The sequence below is a fragment of the Neocloeon triangulifer genome, unplaced genomic scaffold, assembly GCF_031216515.1.
Source record: "Neocloeon triangulifer isolate White Clay Creek 2 clone unplaced genomic scaffold, ASM3121651v1 ptg000003l, whole genome shotgun sequence".
Classification (NCBI taxonomy): Eukaryota; Metazoa; Arthropoda; class Insecta; order Ephemeroptera; family Baetidae; genus Neocloeon; species Neocloeon triangulifer.
Genome location: NW_026775546.1, coordinates 1,245,205 through 1,270,842, shown reverse-complemented (window position 1 = coordinate 1,270,842; position 25,638 = coordinate 1,245,205). Strand labels below are relative to the sequence as shown.

The window sequence follows — 25,638 nt, the reverse complement described above, 5'->3', positions numbered from 1 at the left end:
TATGCACTAATGCGGCTGGAAATAATGATTGAAGAATCGCGTCGTGCCCTTTTATTTTTTTATTATACGACGACGCGGAATTGGTTAATATTTTAGCGTGTCGCCGCGGGGCTCGGCCGGCAGATGATGAAGCCGCGCATTGTCAGAGAAAGATGCATTCATTATGGCGCCTTTCATGTAATTCGCGGAAGAATTTTTTGTTCAAGAAGAAGAAGAAGTGATCACCGGACAAAAGGCAGAAAGAAAATCCTCTTCTCTGAATTCGTTTGTTTTTAAAAATTTCCACTTCCACCTGTCTCGCCGGAAAAGGAGCGCGTTTAATTTAATGCGGTAATTGCCTCGCTTTGAGCATGCAACGAGCCTCATCCTTCCTCGCGAGTTCTCTCATACAGCACGCAGATTTTTACATATTTACCATACAATATAAATATAATGGCGAGCGAATTCCCTTGCCCATTATAATATAATGACTGCCAAACTCCCACAGAGCGCGCGGAATGCCAATTTGTTTGCCACTGGCGATTTTCCTCGATTTTTTTTCTTTGCCGCTCTGGTATGTTTGCTTTTCCGAAAGGTGCTGGAATTCTTTTGTCGTTGTGCGTGAGAGAAAAGTGCGTTCAAGTGCTCATGGATTGATTTTCTCTTGGCCTTCGGGGACCTTGGCGACGCTCCCAAAGGCACCCAGCCGGAAAAAGCCTCACAACAAAAACAGGGTGCTCGCCCATTAGAATTTCAATAACACAACCAGGTAGAATGTATAGAAAATAATGCAGGTTGGGACGTGTTTCTTTGTCCCCACGAGGTTGTTTGCTTTTCAGACTTAAGCTTAAAGATGGTGGACTGGACAACAACACACACACGTGAGAGCCACACAAGTAGGCCACCCTTGAGAAGGGGGTAGGTGACCTCACAAGATGAAAAAAAATGCACCTCATTTGCATGATTCGGAATGCGTATTCAAAACGGTGGAAGAAATTCATTAAAAACAGTGAATCACTCCCTCGTCCGAATTAAAAGCCTTGAGGTGATTTATGCGAGAGTTCATAAAAGGCGTAAATTCTTTGAGAGCACATGATGTGGGAACGTGATGCAAGCAAGTGCCAACGTAATACCCGCGTGTATTTCATGAAAGCCGCATTTATCAAGAGGTGCACGAGAAGTGCCATAAATTAAATGCACCTCGCTAAGTCTCAAAGTGCTGGAAACTGAAAATTCTTTGAGCTGTTGCTGCGTGCTGGAATTTCTGCTTAGTGAATCGAGTCCATTTTCAATAGGAAAAAGCCAAAGCTTTGAATTATTTTTTATGATTATGGAAATCATGGGATGATAAAAAATTCCAATTAATTTTAATGAAGAAATATTTTTTAGATTGAACTTATGGTATGAATTGCTGCACACCAAATTTAATAATAAAAAGCCTAAAAAGAGCCGTTTTCTGTAAATTAAAATTGAGTCTGAAAGCAAATTGAGATAAATTAATTGAAACCAATTTTGATAAGAATGGCATGCCTTTGTTCGTCGCTCTTTTTCTCAATTTGGGAAAGCTTTATTATAGCTCTATAAATGGAATTCTGATTTATTTTCACCCAAAAGGAAGCACCTCGTTTTGTGTAACGAGACGTCTTTCTTTCTCAGCTGCCAAATCCGCCGCCGATCCACAGGCGTCTTCCGTGCAACTCGCGAGCCAATCGGAAAAAGAAAAGCGGCAAACAATCGCGCGCCGCACGCTGGCGCAATTAAAGGCGAGCGAGCGGAAATTTGTTTTCGGTGGCCCGTCATCCAAAACGCTCTTTCTCGGATTGTTTTGCTCTCCGTTTCTGCACCAGAGACAATAGTATGAAATAAAGCGAGCGTCTCAATACCCGCAGCGTATTATTTTATGGGCGCTGCAATTAGGCGCCGGCTTTGAAAAGGAAAAAGGCAATAATTTATTTATACGGCTGGATGGCATGCGCTAATGCCTTTAAAAATCGTCTCGCTCAAAAATGGCCTCCCTTATCTAAAATCGCCGAGTCTTTTAGTCGTAAATAAACGCAGCATTCGTGACCAAGTGCGCCTGCCAAAAAGATGTTTTTGAAATATCCGCATCTGCTTCTGGATTTCGCAAGGTTGTGATGGACCGACAGTGTTTATGACATCAGTCAGCAGCCATAAAATGAAATTCGTTATAGACGAAAAATTTGCATGCTATGGAAAAGATCGGAAAAAATATACTTTTTTCTAAACAAAATCTGCAAAAATTATACTTAAATTAGATAAAAACCAACGTCATTATATATAATTGCAAAATTAAGAGAGAATTAAGTACTTGGCTTGATTTAAAATTCAGCTGGCGTTTAAACTAATTTGCATTAAAATTTATAAGATATATTTTTGCATTAGGAAAAGCTGAGAAAATTTACATAACATTAAGTCAACAGTATCTATGCAATATGCTTTATTTTAGTGTATTTATGTTTTAATTTAATCATCATTTTCTTTTCATTTTTATATGCTTTGTTAATTCTAAAATATTAGAAAAAAACGCATTCATTTAATCATTAAAAAAAGGCTTAATCAACTTAAAATTGACTGAAAATTGCACAAATATCCCCCTTTTAAAAATTAAATAACATGCATGAAACATGACGTACCATCAATTTTATGAAAACAAACAATATCGATCGACCGCCGCAGTTTGACGCGGCGGAAATATCCACTCTGGACACAGCTAATGGATGTTAATTGCTGATTTTTTATTCTACTGAATCGGAAAATTGGCTCTGGTCCCAACAGCAATGCAGTCACTTTCAATCAGAACAGCATAAAACTGCCTTTTGCGCGGCCCACAGCAATCACAATTGAACCCAGTCTATATTTCATCCGGCGTTTTTGCGTCCGCCAGGCCAAATAAAATCTGACAATCCGAGCTCCATTACTCGCAGAATTTATGGCGCATTACTTTTAATAATTCAGCAGCGAGATAGATAGAGAGAGGAATTCCAGCGAAAAAGCCAAAAAAGCGGCGAGAGAGCCAAAGTCAGTCATGCGCAAAAATTAATATTGATGCTGATTCTCGCTGATGGCTGCTGCTCCGAAACTCTGCTCACAGGCTCTGTCTGAAAAGCGGCAGATGAAATTAATTATCAAAAATATAAAAGAGCCTTCTCTCGAGAGATGGTATCGCGTTTCGCTCCTCTCCGCGTGTTATTTCTGTGAATTATGAAACGCGACACCAGGGCAATTTCGACCACTTATTTTATGATTTCTCATCATTTTCGTGCGCGCACAATTGCACAAAGATATATGTAATTTTTGCACTCGTCTGCGGTGGACGGATTGAATTCATTTTGGGCTGTGGTTTTGGTACGACACCCCGGCCGGCGTGTCCTTGACCTTTGAGCAATTTTCGGCGAGAGTGATGCTTTATGGTGATGGAAACGCGGCGAGACTCCAAGGCTATTTCGTACATTTATCCGGGCGAAGCAAGACAATAATAATCACGGATAAAAGCAAGCCGATTTGGAAAGAGAGAGAAAAGACCACTTACATGGGCCTCTCTGCACTTCAGAATGTGCATTTTTGTATATAAAAAATTATTTTTAGCAGATATCTTACGTGACAAAATATTTTTTTTTTTTAATGGTTTTAAGTTTTAAACATAGAAATCAACGATGTCTTAATAAAAGTTAAAATATTAGTGTATTTAGAAATAAATTGGTGTGTATCCTTTTTTATTTTCGATTAATTTTTAAACTACAGCCTACAACGAGAAATTAAAGAAAAGATTCACTACAAAAAAAAAAGAATTGAAGCCGGTAAAAATTAAAAAAAAAAAATCAGAGTGAAAATTAGAAATCTTAAATGTTTTTTAACGATTTAAATTATTTATTTTAAATGTTATTTTAATTTTTTATTATTATTATTGTTGTTATAAAAATGTAAAAATATTTGGATTTGCTCACTCTCATCGTTACACACAGTTTCTCTTTGGCCTTTCAATTTTATCCAAACATCTCCGGGCATTATCCCTTAGCTGGTGCAATTCCAATCTCTCTCTCATCTTCTGCATGAACCGACGGATCAATCTAGCAAAAATAAACAGCGCGCCATCAAAGTCGACTTTCAATATAACAAACACACCGGCTTTCCGAAAGCTCATCTCTCTCTGAAGTATCATCTTTCGTAGAGAGAGTCGAGGCCAATTTTCGGAAAATTAGCCCGAGAGTAGCGCGCCGGCTGTTCACAATTAAGCGGCGTGCGTGGGCTCGAATTTAAATTCTAACGAGCTCGGAAAATAATTGCCCTCGACTTGTCGTTTCTCACTTTTTGTGCCAAGCTCTCTGTAGATATATAAATATAAGTGGTGCTCGCTTGCTCGCCCGCCCCCTTTTCCTGTTGGAATAATGTTTGCTTTGGGCCCGGACGCATGAAGGACGGAATGTCACCGCGTGTGTTTCAACAGAAGGTGTGCTGAACACATTTTCCACCAGTTCAGGGAATGGGAAACCTAATCAGTGCTGCAGCCAGCTAATGAATGGCATGCAGAATAGGCTAATGTGTGCGACGGACATGAATATAGCGGCGCGCGTGAAACTCGATCTTTCTCCAAAGAGGTCTGCCATTGAGTGACAGACAAGTCAATGAAAATGTATATTTTATGCAATGGCTCGATCAAACGTGAGGCTGCTGCGGCCAGAGCAAAGGGTTGGATTACGCCCTCCGGCACGTATTTTGCGCGCAACCTGATTGAAATTCGAACTTCAGCAAAGAGGAAGGGGCCCCTATTGCGAACCGGGCGTTTTGTCGCTTCGCCAGCGCCTGGGAAAGTTTTCCGACGATTTCAAAGTCAATTGGTTTTGACAGCCCTTACGGGAAACCTTTGATATGGGAAAAAAGCAAAGTTGAACGGTAAATCCAAATAGCAAATTGACCAGGAAAGTTGAGATAAAAAATCTTTATAGGAATTCAAAACTTGAACATCAAATTACAATTATTTATTTGATTCAAACAGCCATTTTTTTATAAATATTAATTTTAGATAATTTTTGTCCTTCTGGGCTAATTTCCCATTGGTTTCAATTTATAAAAGTAGCCTCGAATCACCTGAATTAATTTTAATTTTGACCTAATTATAATTATCCAGCCGCCCAGAGTTGTAGAACACTGGCACTTACTTTGACCTTTTGATGTTCAGTTGATTAAAAAAAAATTAGAAAAATGAAAAAATAAGCATAAAAAAACCATCATTTTCAAAAATTTTCATTCAAATTCTTCCACATCTATTTTTATACCAAACGCAAAACGTCAACGGAACGCCGAGGAGATTTTGTTGATTATACAAATTTTGACGTTTTTGCGTGCCCTGCAAATCACGCCGCCAGATTTATGCAAATATTTCCATTTCCCCGCCGCTTTTGCCACGCACGCTCTCCGCCGTTTTAATATGGGAAAAAAAGTTTTAGGATAAATATTTTTTCAGAGGCGCTTACGCCGGCGCGCGCGTGGTATGTATTTAAATCAAAAGCTGCCGCTTTCGTTTCCCTGTGGGAAATGAGCTTTTCGCATCATCCCCAGCTAGCTCTGCCCACAGGAAAAAAACCGCCGCGTGCATTTTTATATATAAAGTGCAGTTTGAATTTCTCTTTTTATCCCGGCGACACCCTCGTCCCGACTTTGATGAATCAATCGCCCCAGGGAATAGACCGACTCTCTCTCTCCACGGAATCAATCACATTGTTGAGCCGAGGTGCATTTTGATCACGCCAGCTTTGCCGCTGTAATTTAATTTTTAGACCCAAAAGAGCCTTTTTGTTGTGGCTCCCTCGAGGGTTGCGCGCATCTCGAAATAATTGCACTGAAAAAATATACGTCACGGTCTGCGCGAATCAATTTGCCAACCATCGCGTTGCATCACTCGAATCGCTCGTGTACCCTTTGCAATCAATTTGAGAGTCTTTTTCCCTCTTTGATCTGTAAAGAGGACGCTTTAATCCACACGCTCTCAAAAAGGAATGAACTTGCAAATATTGCTTCAATGAAAACGCCTGCGGTTAGAAACAGGATTTTTCAAATACATTAGAAAAAAAATTTTTGAACTTTTGATCCGCAACAAACGCAGCAGAAAATGATTTGAGATTTTAAATTATCGTGCCTAGGAAAAAGTTCCCCAAAATGAAAAAAAGGAAAATAAAACTGAATTCAATTAAAAAAATTTATTTAAGTTGAAGTATTTGACTAGCAGCAAATTTAATGATGCGCAATACAATATATTTTAGTTTATAATTTACTTCTAAAACAATTGCTAATTAAATTTGAATTTATTTTATAATTTTTTCTTTATGTATATTAATTTTTCACATTTTATGTTTAATAGTTTATTTATTTTGTATTTTGTTATAAAAACTAATTCTAAGAATTTTAATTGTAATTTATTAATTTTGTTATTAAATTATTTTTGAATTTTTAAATGTAAATTCACAATCGTCTGTTAGATCATTGTAATTATAAAAAAGAGACATTTTCTTATCAAGCTCTCCTGTGTTTCTTGACTATGATAAATACAAATTTTGATCAAGTTGGGCTAATTAAATTTCACTCTCTAAACGAAGACTATGCATATAAAAAACTTATTTTCGGCCATTTCCCGTCTCTGCTCAAGTTTTCATAGCTGCAGCTGACATCCACTTAAAACCGCCTAGCTAACCTCACATTTAGCACATAGTTTGTTAGTCCCTCTGTTTAAGGACTGTTTAATCTGGAGAGAGTGACGTAAGCGCGCCGCTCTAACCACTTAATTGACACGAAAAATTAAAACCACGTTTTATTATCTCGAGGAGCGATGAAGTTTTAATTTCTGAAAACAAGCCGTGCTCCACTCTACGCTCTTAAGAATTGTTTTAATCCCGGGCGGCAATAAAATTTTACGATTCATTTTTCATAAGGAAACGCCGAGACGGGGTCGTAAAGGTGTTATACGCGCGCAGTCGAGTTGCCTGCCTGCCTTTTCCATACGAAACTGCTGCGCTGCGGTGGCGGCGGCGGTGTTGTTGAAAAATATGAGGGGGTTGGTCCGCTTCCGCAGTGGAAAAAAGCCAGGGCTAAACTTAGAGTGCTGCCGGTGGCATAACAACGGGGTGGAAACTTCCATAATGCATATCTCACCCCCTACCCCAGGCGGAGATGATTAATCCTTAGTTTGCATGCGAACGGCTTACCGCGTTTATAAAACTCACGGTTGCCGCCGGCCCCGTGAGGTGAAAAAATTACATTTTTTTCCAAATGGAATCGTGCCGTGCAGCGAGACGGATTTAAAATTTGTGCAGGAGGGATATATAATTTCGCGCGGTACGAACAACACGTGAGGCCGGAAAAGGCGGAGGATTAGATGGGAGCAGGGAATATAATTTTAATGCCGCATATGTGCCCAGGTTGGTAATCCTGCGCTATTGAGTTACGACCCAAGTTTGCCAATAATCTCTCGGTGCGATTTATGTCCTCTCGGTGCCAAGGAGAAGGTGCATTCCGGCCTCGTTGTTCGTAATTAATGTTGCTCGTTAATTTTTTGCTCCGGGATATAATTGAAAGGGGGGAGGGTATTGGAATTATGGCCAATAATTTTGGAATTTCGTTCAATTTTTCGCATCGTAGACTCTCTGAGATAAGAAGGGATCGTGAGCGAGAGAAGCACACAAAAAATTAAAAACAATTTGTGTTTAAGTTAAAGAAAACTATTAAATTATTGAATGATCCAGTGTAACCTTTATAATAATTTAATTATTAAAAAAATTTAAAATTTAAAATAATGGAAAGTAATTTATTTATTTTCATTTTATAAAGCTCTACAAATTGAGCAAATTAGGATTAATCTGCAAATTAACTTCACGTTCAAAATTTCAAATTTTTTAATAATCTGGGCCTAGTTAATTCCACTTTTTAATTTAAACTCTATTTTAAAATGAATTTAGTAGAACCATTTTTTTTTCTACTTTTAAAGTAGAAAAGTTTGTATCTGTTTTTATGCCAAAACCAAAATGTCGTTTTCAATTATCCGGTTCGAAGAACGTGCGGAAGACCACAATCACGAAAGTCCGTCAGGTACATTAACTCGAGCCAGCGACACGAAGATGACGACGGTTTTTGCGGCCGCCGCAGAATGCAATAACAATAAGCGGCCGTGGGTATATTTCATTGTCTGCTCACCGAAATATTGAATTCCAAGCTCATCCGCGCCGGACAGGATCGATGCGTCCAATTTTCCGTCTATTTCAAATTATAATAAGGAATATAAGCCTCCCGCCATTGTTGCGATGCTGCTTTTGATTATAATTTTTTTTCTTTTGCTGAGAGAACAAAAGAGACGAGCTCAACAACGCTTTGGTGACACGCAACCTCAACCTGCTTTGAGAAAATTCGATGAAAGCATGTATAAGCGGCCATGCACGAGGTATAAAAAAAAAGAAAGCAAGAAAGTCGCTTTTTGCGATGGCACACACGGGCGTAATGTGAAAAAAGAGAAGCTCGGAAAAATGCGAGCAGGCAAACAAGGAAAATAATAACGACGCTCACCCTGCAGGGTCGATACACGAGGCATATGGAAAAATATATCACTGCAAGAGCATGGAAATCAATGTTTTATATTTGCACGTTTGAGTGAAAGCGTTCAACTTTGCGTCGGCAAGAAACAGGGAAACAAACAAGTTGAGTGCACAGAGGATTTTTGTTTTGTCAACAAACAGGGTGCTTCAGTTATATGCTAGAATTTTTGTTTCTAAAAAAAAAGTTCTACATTTGAACTCGAATACAAAAGAAACTTTATTCTTATAAATCTGTTTAATTTTGAAGAATGATTTAAAATTATTTACCAAATAAATTAATAAATTGAAAGAACCTTGCTTTTATGAATAAAAATTACTTTTTCTGACAAAATTATGTAATTGATTTATAAACTTTCCACTCTTTATTCTCTATAATAGTAACAAATTGAATTATTTCATCTGGCTTTTTGTAGCTCTTTTGACATTTCGCCAATAGTTTACCCTGCAAATTTCAGAAAGCGAGGGTCCTTGAAAGGCCCTATTGAAATTGAAAACATCAAAGGCTATGGAATCCGGCGTTTTCCTGCTCTGTGCTCTCTCGCCGTTGTTTGCTCGGTCTTTGAAAAACTGGTTCGAAACCGACGTTTTTCCCGGCAGCCCACTTTGAATAAAAACACGCCTCTCTCCCGTTGGTACATTTAAAAGCAATAAATCTCGCTTTGACGGCCAATATCACGATGCACCATCATCATCTCGCTGGCTTATCTGAAATTTTAATATATACCTGCATGAAAATTGAAATGCCTCTCCGCAGCCATATAGCTTGATTCGAGAGGAAAAGAAGGAGGCGTGGATGTAATATTTTGTCTCATAAAATTTGATGACTCGAGTTAAAAAAACATGAATAATATTATTTCCCGGCAAGCGAGCGAGCGCCCGCGGAGAGAAAGAGAGCACAGAGGCAGGGTAAAAAGTTTTTATATGCATTTTAAATGTGGTGCTTCTCCGTCAGCGAGGAGCCCCAGCCAGTTGTTGAATTTATATATATATATTCTTTTGAATTTTTAAGAGGATAATAAGCCTCAACTTTTCCCATTTCTTAACGTACACACTCCTCTTGACGCGAAAATAAAAGAAAATGCGAGGGGAGCATCATTGTCCCTTTTTCCGCGGAATTAATGTCACGCGATGAATGGCCACTTTTATTATTATTACAACTCTCTGATGCTAATCTGATTAATTTTCTTCTTTTTGCAGAGAGCAGAACTGACGCGTCAAAATGCTGATGGAAGTGAACACGCCGCACACCCTGCTCTTCGGGGCCCTGTTCTTGCTCGTAGTCACCTCAGGGTGTTCTGCGAGATCACGACATCCAGCTGGTGAGTACACGTTCTTTAAAAGTGAGAAAATAAAGTTTCTCGCGGGCGATTCATTTGCATAATCAAACGTGATGCGCGAGAAATTGGGCGCATTAGCACGAAGCTCCGTTATAAATTTTTTTCACAAATAACAAAAAAAAATAATTAAATAATTAAAATACTTTAGAATCTAACAGAGCTTTTAGCAATAGTTTTGACTCCGTTTTAATAAATTTTAACATGAGAAACCTTTAGGCCACTATTTTGAGGCTAAAAAAGAATAAAAAATTTACTTAAATGCCCAAATAAATTTTAAGTACATTGAAAATTTGAATTTTTTGGGCACATTTGATTCTAAATATTTTAAATCAACTGAAAAGTGCAAAAAATACTACCTACATCAATTTAGTTTTAGAGCTAAAGAAGAAAACAAATTTTCAATTTAGTCACACAATGATTAAAAATTGGAATTGCTATAAAAATTTTGGAATTTTATATTTTTATAAAAATCCGGTGTTGGTTTTTACATTTTTCTATGGTTGTTCAATCAATCGTCACAAACCTGATTCCGAAGGGCTAATAAAAGTCACACTGTGTGACGCGTCGCCCGTCAAGTCCCCGCAATCATCAACCAAAACGTCACTCTCAAGTCCAGCCGTCGCGCGTTTGCGGTGTAATTAATATCGTGGCGAACAACACAGTCCCTTTCGAGTGTATCACTTCCTCTCGCAATGCTTAGTCTGACGGACAGAACTCATTGAGCGCTTGTCAATTACAACAATCAGCCCCCCGCGTCCATGCATGTGTGTTCGAATCTGTGGCGGAGCAGGAACGTCCATTTGTCAAAATGCGCTCCCCCCCAAAAAAGGATGCAGATGCTCTCGGGGCAATTAAAGCATTTATTTTAGCACCCGCCGTCGGCAATTATCAAATTTCAAAGTTTGAACAACTGCCAGTGTTGCTTCCGCCAGATTCTCCACGCCGAGTATGTGTGTGGGTGGGTGGCGTCGCTCAGAAGAAAAATATTTTAATTGGGTGCCGTTGTTTTCGTTGCGGAAAAATCACCAGCACGACTCTATTAATTAATTAAAGAGCTAATTGGCAGCGAAAATGAGGCAAACATCGGCGCAGTCTGGACACGTTTTGTTGTTGTTGAGAGTCGCGTTGCTCAAAGCGCGAAATAGCTCTCGAGCTGGACACGCTGACAAGCAGCCAACGCCCTCGGAATTTTTGTCCGTCGGCACTTCTTCTTCACAGTCAAAGACAGAGTTGTTTTCCCACTTGAAGCGGAAAAATACCTCAAAATTCCGTTTTCAATTCGCAAAAAATAAAGCTCACTTTCCAATTCTAGCTATTTTTTTCTTAAAAAATTAGCAAAATAAATATTTGTTATTTTAAGCTCCGTAGATGAGCTGAAATATATTCAAAATTTACTTATAAATCATTTTAATTAATTAAACTAGACCTTTTATGCCTAAACAATTGAATTCCAAATCTGTTTATTGGATTGGAAAAGAAGAAAATTATTCGGCAAATTTTGCCTTTGAAAATTGAGTAATTTCAAAATTTTATGTAAAAATAAACCACCAAAATTTTGTGGAATAATTTCATCTGCCGCCACGCTCTATTAACGAATTCGTCAGCTTGGCGAGACTTTAAAGCGACAAAAGCCATTATTTCCTGCTTAACCTAGGGCGAAGCCTAACATGCAGAGGCGTCAAATCCCCAAAACTCCCGCCCGACGTCCTTTTCAAATACTTGCAGGCAACATCTGGCGTCTGCCGAGGGTTGCAAACTCGGCAAACTTTTCGACCGAAAAAGGCTGCAGCGCTCATCCCTGGCCTGGTGGATCTGGCGAGAGCGAGAATAATAAATTGAAGTGATGCACCCACTCCTTAAAATGAGTCTGTTTGGGTATGCCTGGCAGGAGAAAAGGATCAAACGAGCTGCATTCCCACCTGCCTGTGAAATAATAAATAATGTGACCTGAAAAGAGCTAGGCCGGCCCGAAAGGGAAAATCAAAGAGCAGCTCTCTTATTTTTTATGCGGACTCATGCGCGCCAGTGACGACCTTTGAGAATAAAAAAAGACCATCAAGAGAGCAACCGTGGAAATGTCACGTGCGCCGAAAGGAACCAATCAATTAGGCGGCATTATCTGTATAGGCAGCTGCAACGATTAGCGAAATTTCTCGCACATCCTGTGCAATAATATTCAAATTTTATGGCACGCCGTTTCTCGGCTGATCGGCTCTCGCGGCTTCACGCTATGCTGAGCCATTCGGCTGGCTCGGGGCACGCAACGATGCCAAAAACACGAGCGTTCAAAATTAAAAAGGCGAAGAAGAAAAGAAGGGGCGGGAAAAAGAAGCATTTTTTTCATCTCTTCCTTTACTTTGAGCATTAAATGAGACGAATCTGAAATTTCGTAGCTCTTTACAGCCGTCGACGGTGCTAGATTTTAATGGGCCGATTTTCCCGACTCATCACTCGGCTGTCTGGCTATTTCCAGCCGCCCTTCATGTTTGAAAAAGAGAGAGAGGCGGAAAATAGATGCGATTGTCTGTCTGCCGCTTTGAAAATTGAATTATTGCCCTCCGTGAATGTGCCCCGTAAAAATTGAGAAATGTCACCACCTTTCCATAATTTTGATTGGAGGATTAATTTACTAGAAAATTATATTAAAAATATTAAATAATTCTACTAATAAATTTAAAATTCAAACACAATGGGAAAAATTAATTGATAAAAACTATTTTATAGCACAATTTTTCAATTTTTAAAAAATAAAAAAATTAATTATTTAATATAACTGTTACTGTAGGTTTTGTAATGATGCTTCTATGATAGATCAATATTATTGTGTTTCTTTTACTTTAAGGCAGAGACAAATAGGAACATGTTTAATATTGAACAAGCTGAGGTTAGTTCAAAGGTTATTTTTGACACTGGAAATCAATTGAGGTGGTAAAATTAATTTAATTTCAAAGTTCACTTTTTCTGATCATGAATCAAAGATCTAATTTTAAATATTTCTGTATAAATTGTTTTCATTGTTTCAGAACATTTTTATTTTCCCTAACTTTGATATATGATTAGTGTCTCTATGTGTAAATAACATATTATTTTCCTTGGTGACCTTTCTCCACCTCTCGTCTCTCTCGCAAATTTTGGTAGAATGACTAATTCAGGCCACCTGCCCGCATCGTGTTTCAAACGTCGCAGCGGTTTCTCGATCAAAACCGCAGGTCGTCCTGCGTCTGTGTCCGTGTGTGTCCCAGCGAATTTCGCCCGCTGCAAAAACCACACTCTGCCCTCCTTGCGAGAGCCACTTTTTCGGGTCCGAAGATGGTGGCTCCGCTTTTTCTTCTTTTCGTGTCTGTGTGTATAATATAATCCCAAGGTTACTTTGCACCAGAGTTTTATTCTCTCTCCGACCCAAACTTTTTCTTCTTCTTTTCATAAAATACAGCCCCAGTGTTTATACTGCATCTCGGCTCTTCTGCTTTATACGTAATAATATTTTACCTGCGCGCGCCCTTTTTATCCACGCCCGACATTTTTTCACAGTTCACGGCTCCCTCATTTGTTATACTGCTTGTTTTGCAATAAAAAAGGAATTCAGCCGGCGGAGGAAAAGAGATGAGACAAAAGGAGATCGCGGGCAAAAAGCGGCAGCCGCCTCCGCCGCCGCGACGAGAGAGCTGAAAGTGGCAGTTGAGTAAATCACAATCGGGTGGTTTTGAAAAAAAAGCTTAAATTTTTTTAAAGAGAAAACCTTCCTGGAAATTTGAAGCTAAAAATTTTAATTGGCTCTTTCAATTTTAAAATATTTATTCTCAGCCCTTATCTTTTGAGGAAAATTATAAGAAACCCTTGATAAAAAAATCGATTACTCATCCGAAGATAAAGAAAAAACCTCCGTGCGAATGACGCCATCTGCCAAACGGTGAAAAATAGGCTCCTTTTTTATATCTCCGCGAAAAGCAACAACAAGAAGAAGCTCTCGCTCACTTTCCTCGTTTTTTGACAAATAATCGAAGCAGCTCTGCTCACTCCGTTGAATGTGCCGGCAGGAATTTATATATATTTTGCATCTCGGGTGCGAAGGCGCTCTCGGCGTCACATCAAAACATCATCAATTTCAATAAATAAATAAAAAAAAAAGGAGAGCGGGCGGGCGGGCGAGACACGCCGTGGAACATGAACATTGTAGTCGGGTAGTAAAGTAGTAATTTATTTAATGTCACAAACAGCAGGTCTCAATGTTGCTCGCGCGCTCTCCGTGTGTATTATGTCGCACATAAAAGGTGTGGCTGGCAATTCTTTCGCTGCTCCTTGTGCAGCGTCCAGCCAGCGAGAGAAAAGAAAAACGAGAGAGGGTTGCAATATAATAATAACAGCAATAACGTGTGCAGCGTGCTCGCTCACTCGCCGGCCATTACTTATGCTCCGCACACCAGACAATGGTGCAAACAAGAGAGAAAGAAAGAATCCAGCATTAATTTATCGCGCCCTTACAAAACACATGTGACACGCAGGCCCACTAAAAGGGTCACTTTTATTGGCGAATGAATAAATAAAAGAACAAACGAAGACGCATGGCATGGCCTTTAATGCTCTCTTCGGAAGCGAATCGAGCCGGAATTAACTTGATGGAAGAGCAAATGGGCCGCGGCGGCGGCAGCTCAATTAGGACTTTGATACAGCAGTGGTAGTTTTCCGATCGTGATTGCGCTTCTTTTCGAGCCAACGACCTTCTCGAGTGAGTAGCTATGGCGCAATCTCTTTTTGTTCTTGACGTATATAAAATGTAACAAGGAAGGAAGAAGAGGCAAAAGAAGTGATATTCTCTTGGAATCTGTTCTTGAGTGTAGATTGCAATCAGCCTGATTTATCGTTCAATTTTTAAGGACAAATAGAAACAAATTTTTCCCCACAATCAAAAAAACTTGTTTCTAGCTATTTGAAGAATTTTAATTTTTTGCACATAATTTTACAGACTCTGACGGCTTAAAAACTTTAAACATTTATAAATCAAAGTAATAATCCCGGCCGGAGGAATTTTCTCATCTGACCGAGGGAGTAAAAATTCATGCGCTCATCTGTGCACGGATTCAATTTATTCGTGCACTTGTAGATGCACTCCTCTAGATAGTGGGGAGCGATGCAATTTTCTTTATGGTTTAATTTCCTTTGTTCAGCACCACCGAGAGAGACCGCATGCACGGTGCAATAAGTCCGTCCTGCAAGAGAGAGTTACACAATTGCGCTGCTTGAATAATACCTCTCTTGAGAGAGGAAAATGCATGGGCGAACAACCACCACCCGATTTATGTATTATTCAGACCGGTGTAGTTGCGCCTCCTTGTGATAAGCCTCTCTATATATGAGATCACTGAATTATTGGCGAAAATAAAAATAAGAAAGGAGATAAGAAAGACCCATACCGAAAAATATATATGACATGAGGAAAAGTGGTCGCACAATTCCGTACCTCACCTTTTGCACACAATGCGTGATAAGGAAAGATAAATTTTATACACATCATACAAATATTTTTTCTGAGTTGTTTGTTTGTCGGAGAAAAACACACCTGGAAATGGAAATGAGAATAAAACTTGTGTGTGTCGCCGAGCATTGCTTAATCTTGTTTTACTGAATACTCGGGTCGCGTGCACCGAAACTGCCGCTTCTAAATTACGTGGCCAATTTTTCCCTATGCGCGTTTTCCAAATTAAAGGGTGTTACGGCCCTCGGCTTTAATGCCTCCGTGTAACAGGCGGGGTTCGTGACGTCACGCTCCGACTTTGTAGAGAGAAACACAAAGCTGAAAATAATTAATTGCATAAAAAATTTAATTAAAACCTTAAAAATATAATATTTATCTTACATAAAAAAACTAAAAACAGATTAATCATTTTATTTTTAATTTTATAAATGAATTTTTTATGGAATTTGGTCGTCAAAGTCGCATTAGCACGGCTGCTGAAACATGGAAACGGACTTAAAAACCAACCCCAAATGTGCGCCTCTCTTTTCACCCTCGGCGGCTTTTGCCGCGTGCTCGGCTGCATTTTATTCGACGGGGCGCGTTATCAGTCATATTATAAAACAACACGGCGGCCAGCGTCACTCCTTATCGCGCAGCTCGGCGTTATTACAAAGCAAGCAGAGCAAGATGTCATGTTGTTTCGGCCCGCCACCGTGCACGCCATTACAATCGCCCTTAATAATTATTTCACTCGATGACCAACCCCACTGCTTACAATTAGGCCGCAGTCGTAAAATGTTCGACTGCTTTTACACCTGGAACTGCTGAAGATTGAACAGATTATTTCTAATTACTGCTATACGTATATACATGCGCTATTTCGGGGGTGGCTTTTGATGGCCTGAATTTTGATTACCTCGTATATACGTGTTTGTGTGTAAGTACCGCACACATACATTCGTGTCCGGTGGCTCGTTGCGAATCGATTAATTCGTGTGAGCAGTTGTGTTTGCGCGCGGGCCGTGTTTCGTCATGGCCGAAATGTTTAATTAATTGATTGACACGCATGGGGTTGTTGGAAAATTGAGGAATCGCTTCGACAAAGCGGCGGAAGTTGGGGGTGCGAGCCGTAAGGGCGTCAGACGTGGTGGACAGAGTGGTGTATTATTAAATTAGAACAAAAGAGACACGAAAAAATTGTTTAAAACAAAACTGGCCAAAAGGTGAATGAAAATTTAAACTTAAAAAGAAAATTGAAATATATTGTTAAAATTTGACCTCTTAAATTTATTCGTGGGATTTAAATTATTCAATATTTTACCTTGCATTTTTTTAATCTATTGTCTCTTTAATTATGCAGCTTCCATGTGATGGCTCTGATGTTTGCAGACAATTTCAGATAATTCGGAAAAGCGGCACATTTTTTCCTTCATTTCAGACTTTTGTCATGTCAGAGGCCAATTTTGACCCTGGGAATTGATTCAGGTGGTCATAATTTAGTCGTGAATCGACATTTCTGATGTTTATGACATTCTAAAAAGAGCGTTCCTGGGATCGGATCGTTAGGAGTCCCTTCGGCGGCGCGTGTAATTGTTCCACAATGAGCAATTCGTGCATTTATAATTGACACCGAGTCTCCTTCTTCTCTAATGATAGGATGGATACGCGAGCAAAAAGCAGCCGGTGCTAGCACGTATTGATGTGGAACATTATTTCCAGCAGGCGGAGCTGTTTTTTGTCGCGCAGCCCGGCACAAAGGAGAGCCGAGGCAGGCGTCAAAAATGCATGCAGCCTCACTCTAAATAGCATTCTGCGCGAGATGTGTAATTTGGCGCCGAGAGAGGCTACATTCGGAGAGATAGAGATGATGACGCTTGAAAAGCGTGACTCCATGATGCATGAGAATTAAAAAAGGCAAAAAATAATCCTTTTCGTCCGCGCCGTGAAAAGGAATCCCGCGTGTCATTTAGTTTGTTTGATTTGGCGCAGCCTCGTTGGAAATGTAATAAAACGCAACAATGAAAGAAAAGAATGAAGAAAGTGGGACAGAGCGTTTTGAAAGATGGAAATTGCCTTTGAATAGACGCTGTGCTGACTGGGTGGCGACGCTCGTTAAACGCCGGATGGAAATTTTCCTCGCGGAGTCATCAGACTGCTTTACATTATATTGAATATATGAAAAATTCAGAAAACGATATCGCGCAAGAATTCACTGCAATTTCCACGACACTGGTATTTTTCCTTTTCAATTTCAAACTGCCGCGTAATTACTCTGCGGGAACAACAATATAATATGAAAAGCTGCAGCGCACTTATACTTACGTTATTAATTTTTATTACTGCGCACGAAACGAGCAGAAAATCCAGTTCCTCGGCTGAAAATAATTGTATCATGAACAAGAGACACAATTGAATTTCAAGAGGAAATAATATATTTCGCGGCGTGTGACGTGCGCGGTATATACACTTCTCTTCTAACACGTAATGAGATTCCTGGAAGCGTTTTTGCAACTGCGCTGCCTTAAATGGGCAATCAATGCTGGAATTCAATTGTGGCCGCATCTGCTGTCTCTCCAGACGTGACAATTTTTCCTTTTGTCAGCGCATCTGTGATTTGTGTCATATTCCGAGTAAGAAGGCAAATATAAAGTGCAACTTGGCAAATCGTGTCTACGTGCAATGTGCTTATTCAGGTTCACTGCCCAGAAAGAATGCAAAAGAAGAGCAAACTGGTTTGCAATCATTTAAAATTACAGAAAAGTTGCACAACATTTCACAAATTTTCCCGATAGGGAGATAAATGCAAAATTTTCAAAAACCAGTTCATTTTAATTTTTTTCTGAGTCTTGCAACTTTTTTGGTTACAATTTTATATTATGTAATTAAATTTTAATTCAAAAATGTTCACATAACAATTTTTTGTGCAAAAGATTTGCAGGGCAAACATTTTATCCCTTTTTTTTTGCGAGGTTTCATCAAGCACTTGACCCAATGTTTCTCGCCTGGGAGATAAAGAAGATTTCTTTCCACAGTTGTCCGCCTTGGAGAAACTTTTGGCCAAACTTTTCCCTTTCCTTCCTGCTCCAGCAGCGCATCCCTCACGATCTCGCCAAGAGATTTTGCGGACTGCCGAAAATAGAAGCTATAAAACAATCAGCGCCGCAAGCCAGAGCAGAGAGTTTGCCGCTTGTGTAAAAAATCATTAACCAAATTATCCCTGGACGGTTCGTTATATCGAGAGAGCTGCAGAAGTTCGCTCGAGAGTTAGTGTTAAGTTGGAAGCCAAACATACGGAACGAGGCAGTAACTTTGCTCTAAATTTACCCGGCGAGCTGCTTCTTGTTGTTCCCTCGGGAGCAGATAATTAAACCGGCGTTGCACGCGGTGAAAAACACTCGCTTTGAGCCGAACAAAGAAATTGGCTTGATCATCAACTGCGCGTCTTTGTTCGCCGCGAGCCAATCTGGCTGGCCTCGCACATCAGGGGGCTGGAAAGAAGAAATTTCATATTCGGGCCGATAAAATGTGGTCCATTGTTGTAAGATGCACCCTCGGCAACAGCGAGAGACAATTAAAAATTTTCCGCCGAGCTCATTAGGCTGGTGGAAAATTTTTTAAATTTATATACCGCATAGTCTATTCACTCTGCTTTTTATCCGTCCGATTTTAATGAAGTATTATAAACGCAGCGGCCCATAAAAAAGCAGGAGGCAGCATGAGAAGAGGAATTTTATATCTGACCAAATAATAATACACGCATCGCTCCAAAGAAGTGCGCAGTCATCCGGCATGATATTAAACACGGGCACAATGGATGGACGGAACTTGCCTCCCTGTATGATTTATTAAAACGAGTTCTTCTCCACTGCAGTGTCACATAAAGCACGGTAATAATTGCTGCGCCTCGGGAAAGCGCGCCGCACTTTTCCCAGAGACCATTTTATTACGAAACTTTCTTCTTTTGGCCAAAATAAATGGAGTGTGCGTAAAACGCGTAGACACTTTTTTGCAGCTTCGGAATGGCCCTGACTATTTTTTTTCTGCACTTCGCGCGCCCCCTCGTTGCTCTAGTGTCGGCGCTGATCGCGCGATATTTCATAATTGATGAGTCTTCTTCTTTTTCGCTGCTTGTTGTGTTATTTCGAGCCGCGATGCCTATCTTTGTGTCAACGGACGTTTGAGCTGGGGCCTCCAATCATTCAATTACTACCACTCTCTCGGCCACAAAAGGCGGCCGAGTGGCCGACCGAGGCTTTTATTCAATTTCTGACCCCAATTAGGCCGCTTCTGCACTCGAGCTTGATGGCGACAAAATTATTTACGAGCACTCGCTGCTAGATGAAGTACCGCTGCTTCAAATTATATACGAGTCGGGGCAAAAATGGTCGTAAAAAATTTTATCAACCGTGCTGACCAAAGGATATAAATAGAATTTTAAATGAAACAACGTTCAAAATGACAGCGGACCAGGATATTTCACCCAATTGGATGTTTGTGAGTTAAAAAATTACTGCTGTTTAAAATTTAAAATATTTTAAACCTGATTTTATATAAACAAAAAAAGCTTATGGTATCTACACGGAAAAAGTTTATTTGTTGAATATCAATGAAAATTTCAATGTCCACCTAGTTTTTTCATTTTATTTTGCTAACTTGATTTGGGGTTGTAAGAATTTAGTTTGAGGAAATTTGTATCCATTTCGAAGACAAAATCATCTTAAAAATTAGCAAATTCTCATAAAAATATGTTAATTTTCAAAAATTCTGTTATTTCAATGAATTAAATTTTTTTATGAAGTCTCCATGGAATTGACATCTACAAACCATTATAATGTGAAAGAAATTATTGTTTAAATTAATCGGGCCGTTTTTTTTTAGCAGAAGCTCCATCCTTAATCTCTCAACTGAATCTTTGTTTTCTCATTTTACTTTTCGGAGGAAATGTTTGGCGAGAATTCCTTTTGTTGGGACATTTATTAAATTCTGACAGAATTATGACCACGGAGGAAACGTTTTCACAGTTGATATTTAACACGTGTGATGCTGCGTTTCTCCCGCACAAACGCACACCAAGAGTGATGGAAACTCATTTAACTTTCGGCGGGTCCCGAGGTCCGCAGCAGGTGGTCCCCGTCCCGACCGCAGAGAAACAATTTTCCTCGAAGGCGCGAAATAATCGTCGCTCGAACAAAAGCAGCCGATTGAAAAATCGATTCAATTTGTATCGCCGCGATTTTAAAACTGTAGCGGTACTCTCGGTGTGCAGTTTATAAAAAGAAAGGCGATCGGTGTGAGGAGCCGTCGCCCCGTCCGACTATCAGGCATTAAAATAATTTTCCGCGGTGACATTATTCGCGATTCACATCTGCGCACAATTCATGTTTAATAGCGGTACTCGCGCGCGAGTAAACGCTGTTGACTCGTGTAAAATTCGCAGGCGCGGGCTGGCAGGCAGGCATTGTGCTGAAAAAGCAGATTGAGAAATGCGATTCCTTTGTCGCGTCGGTCATGGAAACCTTTCGCACACACAATGCTTTTAACGGACGGATTTCGCGAAATTGCTGATGAAAGGCATTTTCGGCTTTAAAAACGTTGTTTTTGCGCCGCACGTGATTGTTATATTTCAGTTCCATCTATCGATCAGTCGGATTAAATTCCGGCACAGGGTTAAATTTTTTTTTTCAAAAATTTGATTTTGTTTACTATTAGTTTAATTGAATTGACTTAATGCAAGATGTCGCCAATTACATTAAAAAATTTAATTTAAACTTTCTAAGCTTAATCATGCCTGAAATAAAAAAAATTTTTCAAATTATAATGTTATATTTTCATAAATAATCATAACTAAAATATCTTCAATTAAAGAAAAAACAAATATTTATTTTTTATACAAAATTACGTGTTTTAAATTAATTTACTTTTAAAATGCCCGTTACAAGCGGTAATACTTGTAGCTAATTCTAATTATAAAAAAAAAAAAATCGGTTTTATATGTATTGTGATGTGTGCCAATTATTAAAATTTAATTTTCACCTCTTGATCGGTTCGGGAGGTCAAACCAACTAAATTTTCAAATCTCTCTCTTTATATATAATTGAAAAACTCTTCGTAATTTTTCATTGTCCGTAAGTCCGGCACATCGCCAATTATTTATTTTCCTGTGCCGGTGTCCCTGAAGGTTCGGATCCACCTTCCACTCACGTTTTGCGCACCAAGCAAAAGAACGTGATCGCCATAATTTCCGACTCTTCTTCTGCGGACGCAAATAAACACATTGTGCATCCAGAGAGCAACTAACTAACTGTGCACGAAGGCCCCAGCGCGTATATTTATAGAGAGCGACTCTCTATTTTGTAATTTAATTAAGCGCCGGGATTTGAATTGAATGCCGTCTCGCCGCCTCTCACGATAAATCGGCGCTTGGTAATTGTGTTTGGCACCCTGTTAGTCGGTCGGCGAAAAGCTTTTTCGTGTATTTCACAGCCAATTTGTGCGCCGGCGGAAAGGCGTCAAAATTTATTTTAATTGTCAAAACGAAACGCGGCCGCTCTTGAATGTACTTAATCCGCTCAATTTCTAAAACCCCACCAGCACCGAGGGTTGCAGCTTTGGCATCAAAATTTTAGCAACTTTGTCAGCGAGAACTTGCCGGGGCGTGAAATGTCGAAATTATAATTCCACTTGAGTGACGCGTGTCACCGGGCCGAGGTCCCTTTTCGCCGCCAAGTGCATTTCCAACCACCCTTCTCTCGGCAACGACCTGCACTTATACGCCAAGTTTGTGCACGACCAAAGTTGTGCCTCTGTGTTTGCCACGGTGGCAGATGCAATCAAAAGTTGCTCGACAACCCTTCATTCGGCTGCTATTCAACGAGAGTTGAACTCGCCAGCAACAATTTGCTAGTGCGCAACGAGATCGATCAAAACTTTCACGATTTTAAGTAGATAGGCAGTTGGCCAACCTGAAGAAATAGTAAAAAAAAAATATTTCTCAAAACCAGGTGCCAAATGGAAAAATGATTTTTGGCAAATCATAAAAAAACTTAAATCAAAATTTCGGACATAAATTATGAATTTCTTGTGACCTTAAATTATAATCAATTTCTTGATTTTTTTTTTAAATCTCAAATAGAGTTGTAATTAATTCTTATCAAAATAATTTAATTTCAAATAGTCAAAAATTTACGTAAAAATGAGCAAATTTTTAAACTGGACCCTTTATAATTTGAGTGCTATTATTTTGGTGCTCGGGGACATCCATTCAAATTTGCATTTTAGGAACCGACGAGCCCCCCTGCTGCAGTTGCAAAAGTTTGAAACGAGCCCTGGAAACTCCTCCGTCTTTTCCCTCGGCCTATTATTGCGTTTCCCACTTCTTCTGCTTCCTCTCAGTGCTCGCTAAAAGTTGTTTTCGCTCTCCCTGCTCAAGTATAAGAAAGGGTTGCAGGCCCGGGTTCGTCTTATATAAGTATTTTCATTCGTGCGGCGGAATTAGTGCGTGAACCTCGGGAAAGCAGTCACTCAGTCAGTGGGCGTGTGTATGTTTTTCTTATGGCATATTTTGCGCCATTATTTCCTTCACGCTCCGAGGGGCTGCGTCGTGCTCAAGTACGAAATGCCAGCCCTCTTGGGGTTGAAACATTATATTTTTATGTACGTCAAGAAAATGAATGTGCCGCCCGCTGCACGCGCTCTCACTCGACACCAACTTTTTAATTCTCTTCCCACACCGTGTGATATAATTTATAAATGATTATTTTTTTAATAAAGCTAAAAGTTCAATCAGCAATTCCAATCCATCCATTTCCTTTTCACAAGAGAGTATAACAATGCGTTTGTTAATCACGCCGGCCAGCAGGGGTCTGCGAGATTTTTTGCACCTCGCTCTTTTCAGAATGTCATTTCTTTCTTGATCTCCACCGGCTGAAAGATGGCGGCCGCAAATTATACGATTGCCGCTAATGATAGAAGGGCATCATCAGCGCAGACGGCAATTTTATTGTTTTCACCGCGCCGGCTGCAGCGAATTAATATTTTGTATAATGATTATATGGGGGGAGAAGAACGAATTCGGCGCGAATAATGGGCCGGAATCACGTCAATAAATAAATATATCGAGAGTGTGCATTCGAATGGAGATCACATCTTGTGTGGTCCGATGAGGAACGAGCCAGGCGATATATTTTATAAATGGATCTCTGCGCATTAGGCATATGTGTGTGTAGAGAGAGAGAAATAAATAAATAAATAATGCACGCGTGTATATTTTTCGAGAGCGGATAATATTTTAAAGCAGACAATGAGCCTTTTGAGCAACATCTGCTCTCGCATAGCCTAGAATGACTGCACGAACGGCCATTTATCATTAATTTAATAAAAAATAAGAGATGCGTGCGTCTCGCAGAAAGTAGTGCAAAAGTAAAACATGAATCTGATTCACTTTGCCAGAAACCACAGAGTCGATGAATTCAATAACGGGATGTGCTCTTTACGTATGTAAGTGCTGCTGCAAGAGAGTTTGAAGGGAATTTCTGCGGCGCGCAAATGTGCAGACATTCCTGAGAACGGTACATGTTAAGAGATTTTAAATTATATCTGCTGAAAATCCGGGTGGCGAAACTCATCAAACTCTTCAATCACTAACGGTTGCATCAATAATAAATTGAAATTAATTTTGTCAATATAGTTTTATTTAGGTATATTTATTAAATTTTTTTTAAACAGTTATTTATTTCCCTCGCAAATATTCCCATTATTATTATGCAGCTCTGTGCTCATTACGGAGTAAACCTCCCATGCTAATTTCCTGCTAATTCCATTTTAATTTTCGAGGGAGAGCTGCCGGGCAATTTCGTCCTCTCGCGTAACTCAAAATGGCCGACACGTGTGTTTATGTGTGTGTATGTGCGTAAATTAAGCTGCACCAATGGCGAGAGGTGCTTCTTTGATATATTAGCGTGCGCGCCGGCAACAGAATACGCACAAATTAAATTCATCCTGTAATTAACTCGCACGTCCAAAGTCTCTATTTTTTGTTTCTCGCTCGCCGGGTCCCCTCCCTATTGTATGGGTAGAGTGTCGTGCGGAGAGCGAGAGAAAACACAATGTAGTTAAGGAGCTGCTGGAAAATGACAAATGGTTCAATCTTCCTCTCACACTCTTTGAGAATAGCCTTGAGAGAAGATGATGTTCAGACGATATAAATAATTTAGGAGTGTTAATTTTAATTACACCTTATAAGGCGGGATAGGCAGCACCTTCAAGAGAGACTCACATACACACACCTCTCCCTGCGAGATGGAGATAGTTTTTTCTTTTTATCTTTTAATTTGGTTCAAGTTCTCGCCGTCGCGATTAGGCAAATTAGTATCCACACGCATAGCCTTGGGAAGGCAGAAAAAAAATCGAAATTCTTAATGGGAAACTGCCACATTATGTCCAATTTGCAATTTAGCAGCGGCTTCCTGCACTTTCGCGCTCCTGATAACATTATTTCGCCGTGCTGGAATTCCTGCCCGCTTCATTAGCATATAAAGCAGAAATGACGCGCTGCTGAGCTCCGGGCCATCTCTTGAGGTCATCCGCCGAATTATTATCCGCCAGCACCTGCTGGAGCATTTTCGGCGCTGGTCATCAAGCTCGGGTCTAATGAGAGCAATTTTTCAATCAATGCACTTTTCACGCAGCTGCTTCTCTTATGTATGTATTTTGCACTCTCGTCTATTTTGTATGCCGGCCTGTTTTGATAGAGATCCTCGAGGCTATCTTTTGTGATTTTCAATCACGCTTTTTCGAGAAATCAATAATGCATCTCTTTATTTCTTTCTCTATCGAACGGTACTGGCGCTGAATGGAGGCCGATTGAATTTGGGTTGCGCAATTTAAGAGAGCTCGCTCGCTCGCTAGCTCGCCTTAATGATGATTTAAACGAGCAAGTTGCGCGTCTTGTGTTTTGCTCGATGCACTCTCTGACCCCTGGACTGCAGAGATGATACGCGATCGTTTATTATAACATAAAAACGTTTATAAACGAGCCTCGATTCGATCGAGGCAACGGAGAGGAGTATCGTTTGAGAATCTGTTGCGCCACGACCGCGATTATTGGCCCTTTCACGCGGTTTGTAATAGCGCCAAATATGGGTAAAATTTGGTTGCAATGCGAGCCTATTAGTCTTCTGAGGCAGAAAAGAGTGATTTATTAGTAATCATTTTCCTTTTGAATAAAGAAATAAGCAGTGAGAAAATATTAAATTGTTTAGACTCAATTAAA

The 25,638-nt window shown here is 39.8% G+C and overlaps 1 protein-coding gene across 5 annotated transcripts in view; it reads left to right on the top strand.

The window, feature by feature from the left end:
* The window catches only part of LOC132193264 (latrophilin Cirl-like), a 68,449-nt gene that overhangs the window by 9,540 nt on the left and 33,271 nt on the right, over window positions 1–25,638 (top strand). For all 5 annotated transcript variants that reach the window (XM_059613839.1, XM_059613840.1, XM_059613837.1 and 2 more), the window contains exon 2: window positions 9,774–9,895. In XM_059613839.1, the coding sequence (XP_059469822.1) occupies window positions 9,796–9,895 (100 nt within the window). In that variant the 5' untranslated portion in view covers window positions 9,774–9,795. The remainder of the gene's footprint in view (window positions 1–9,773; window positions 9,896–25,638) is intronic.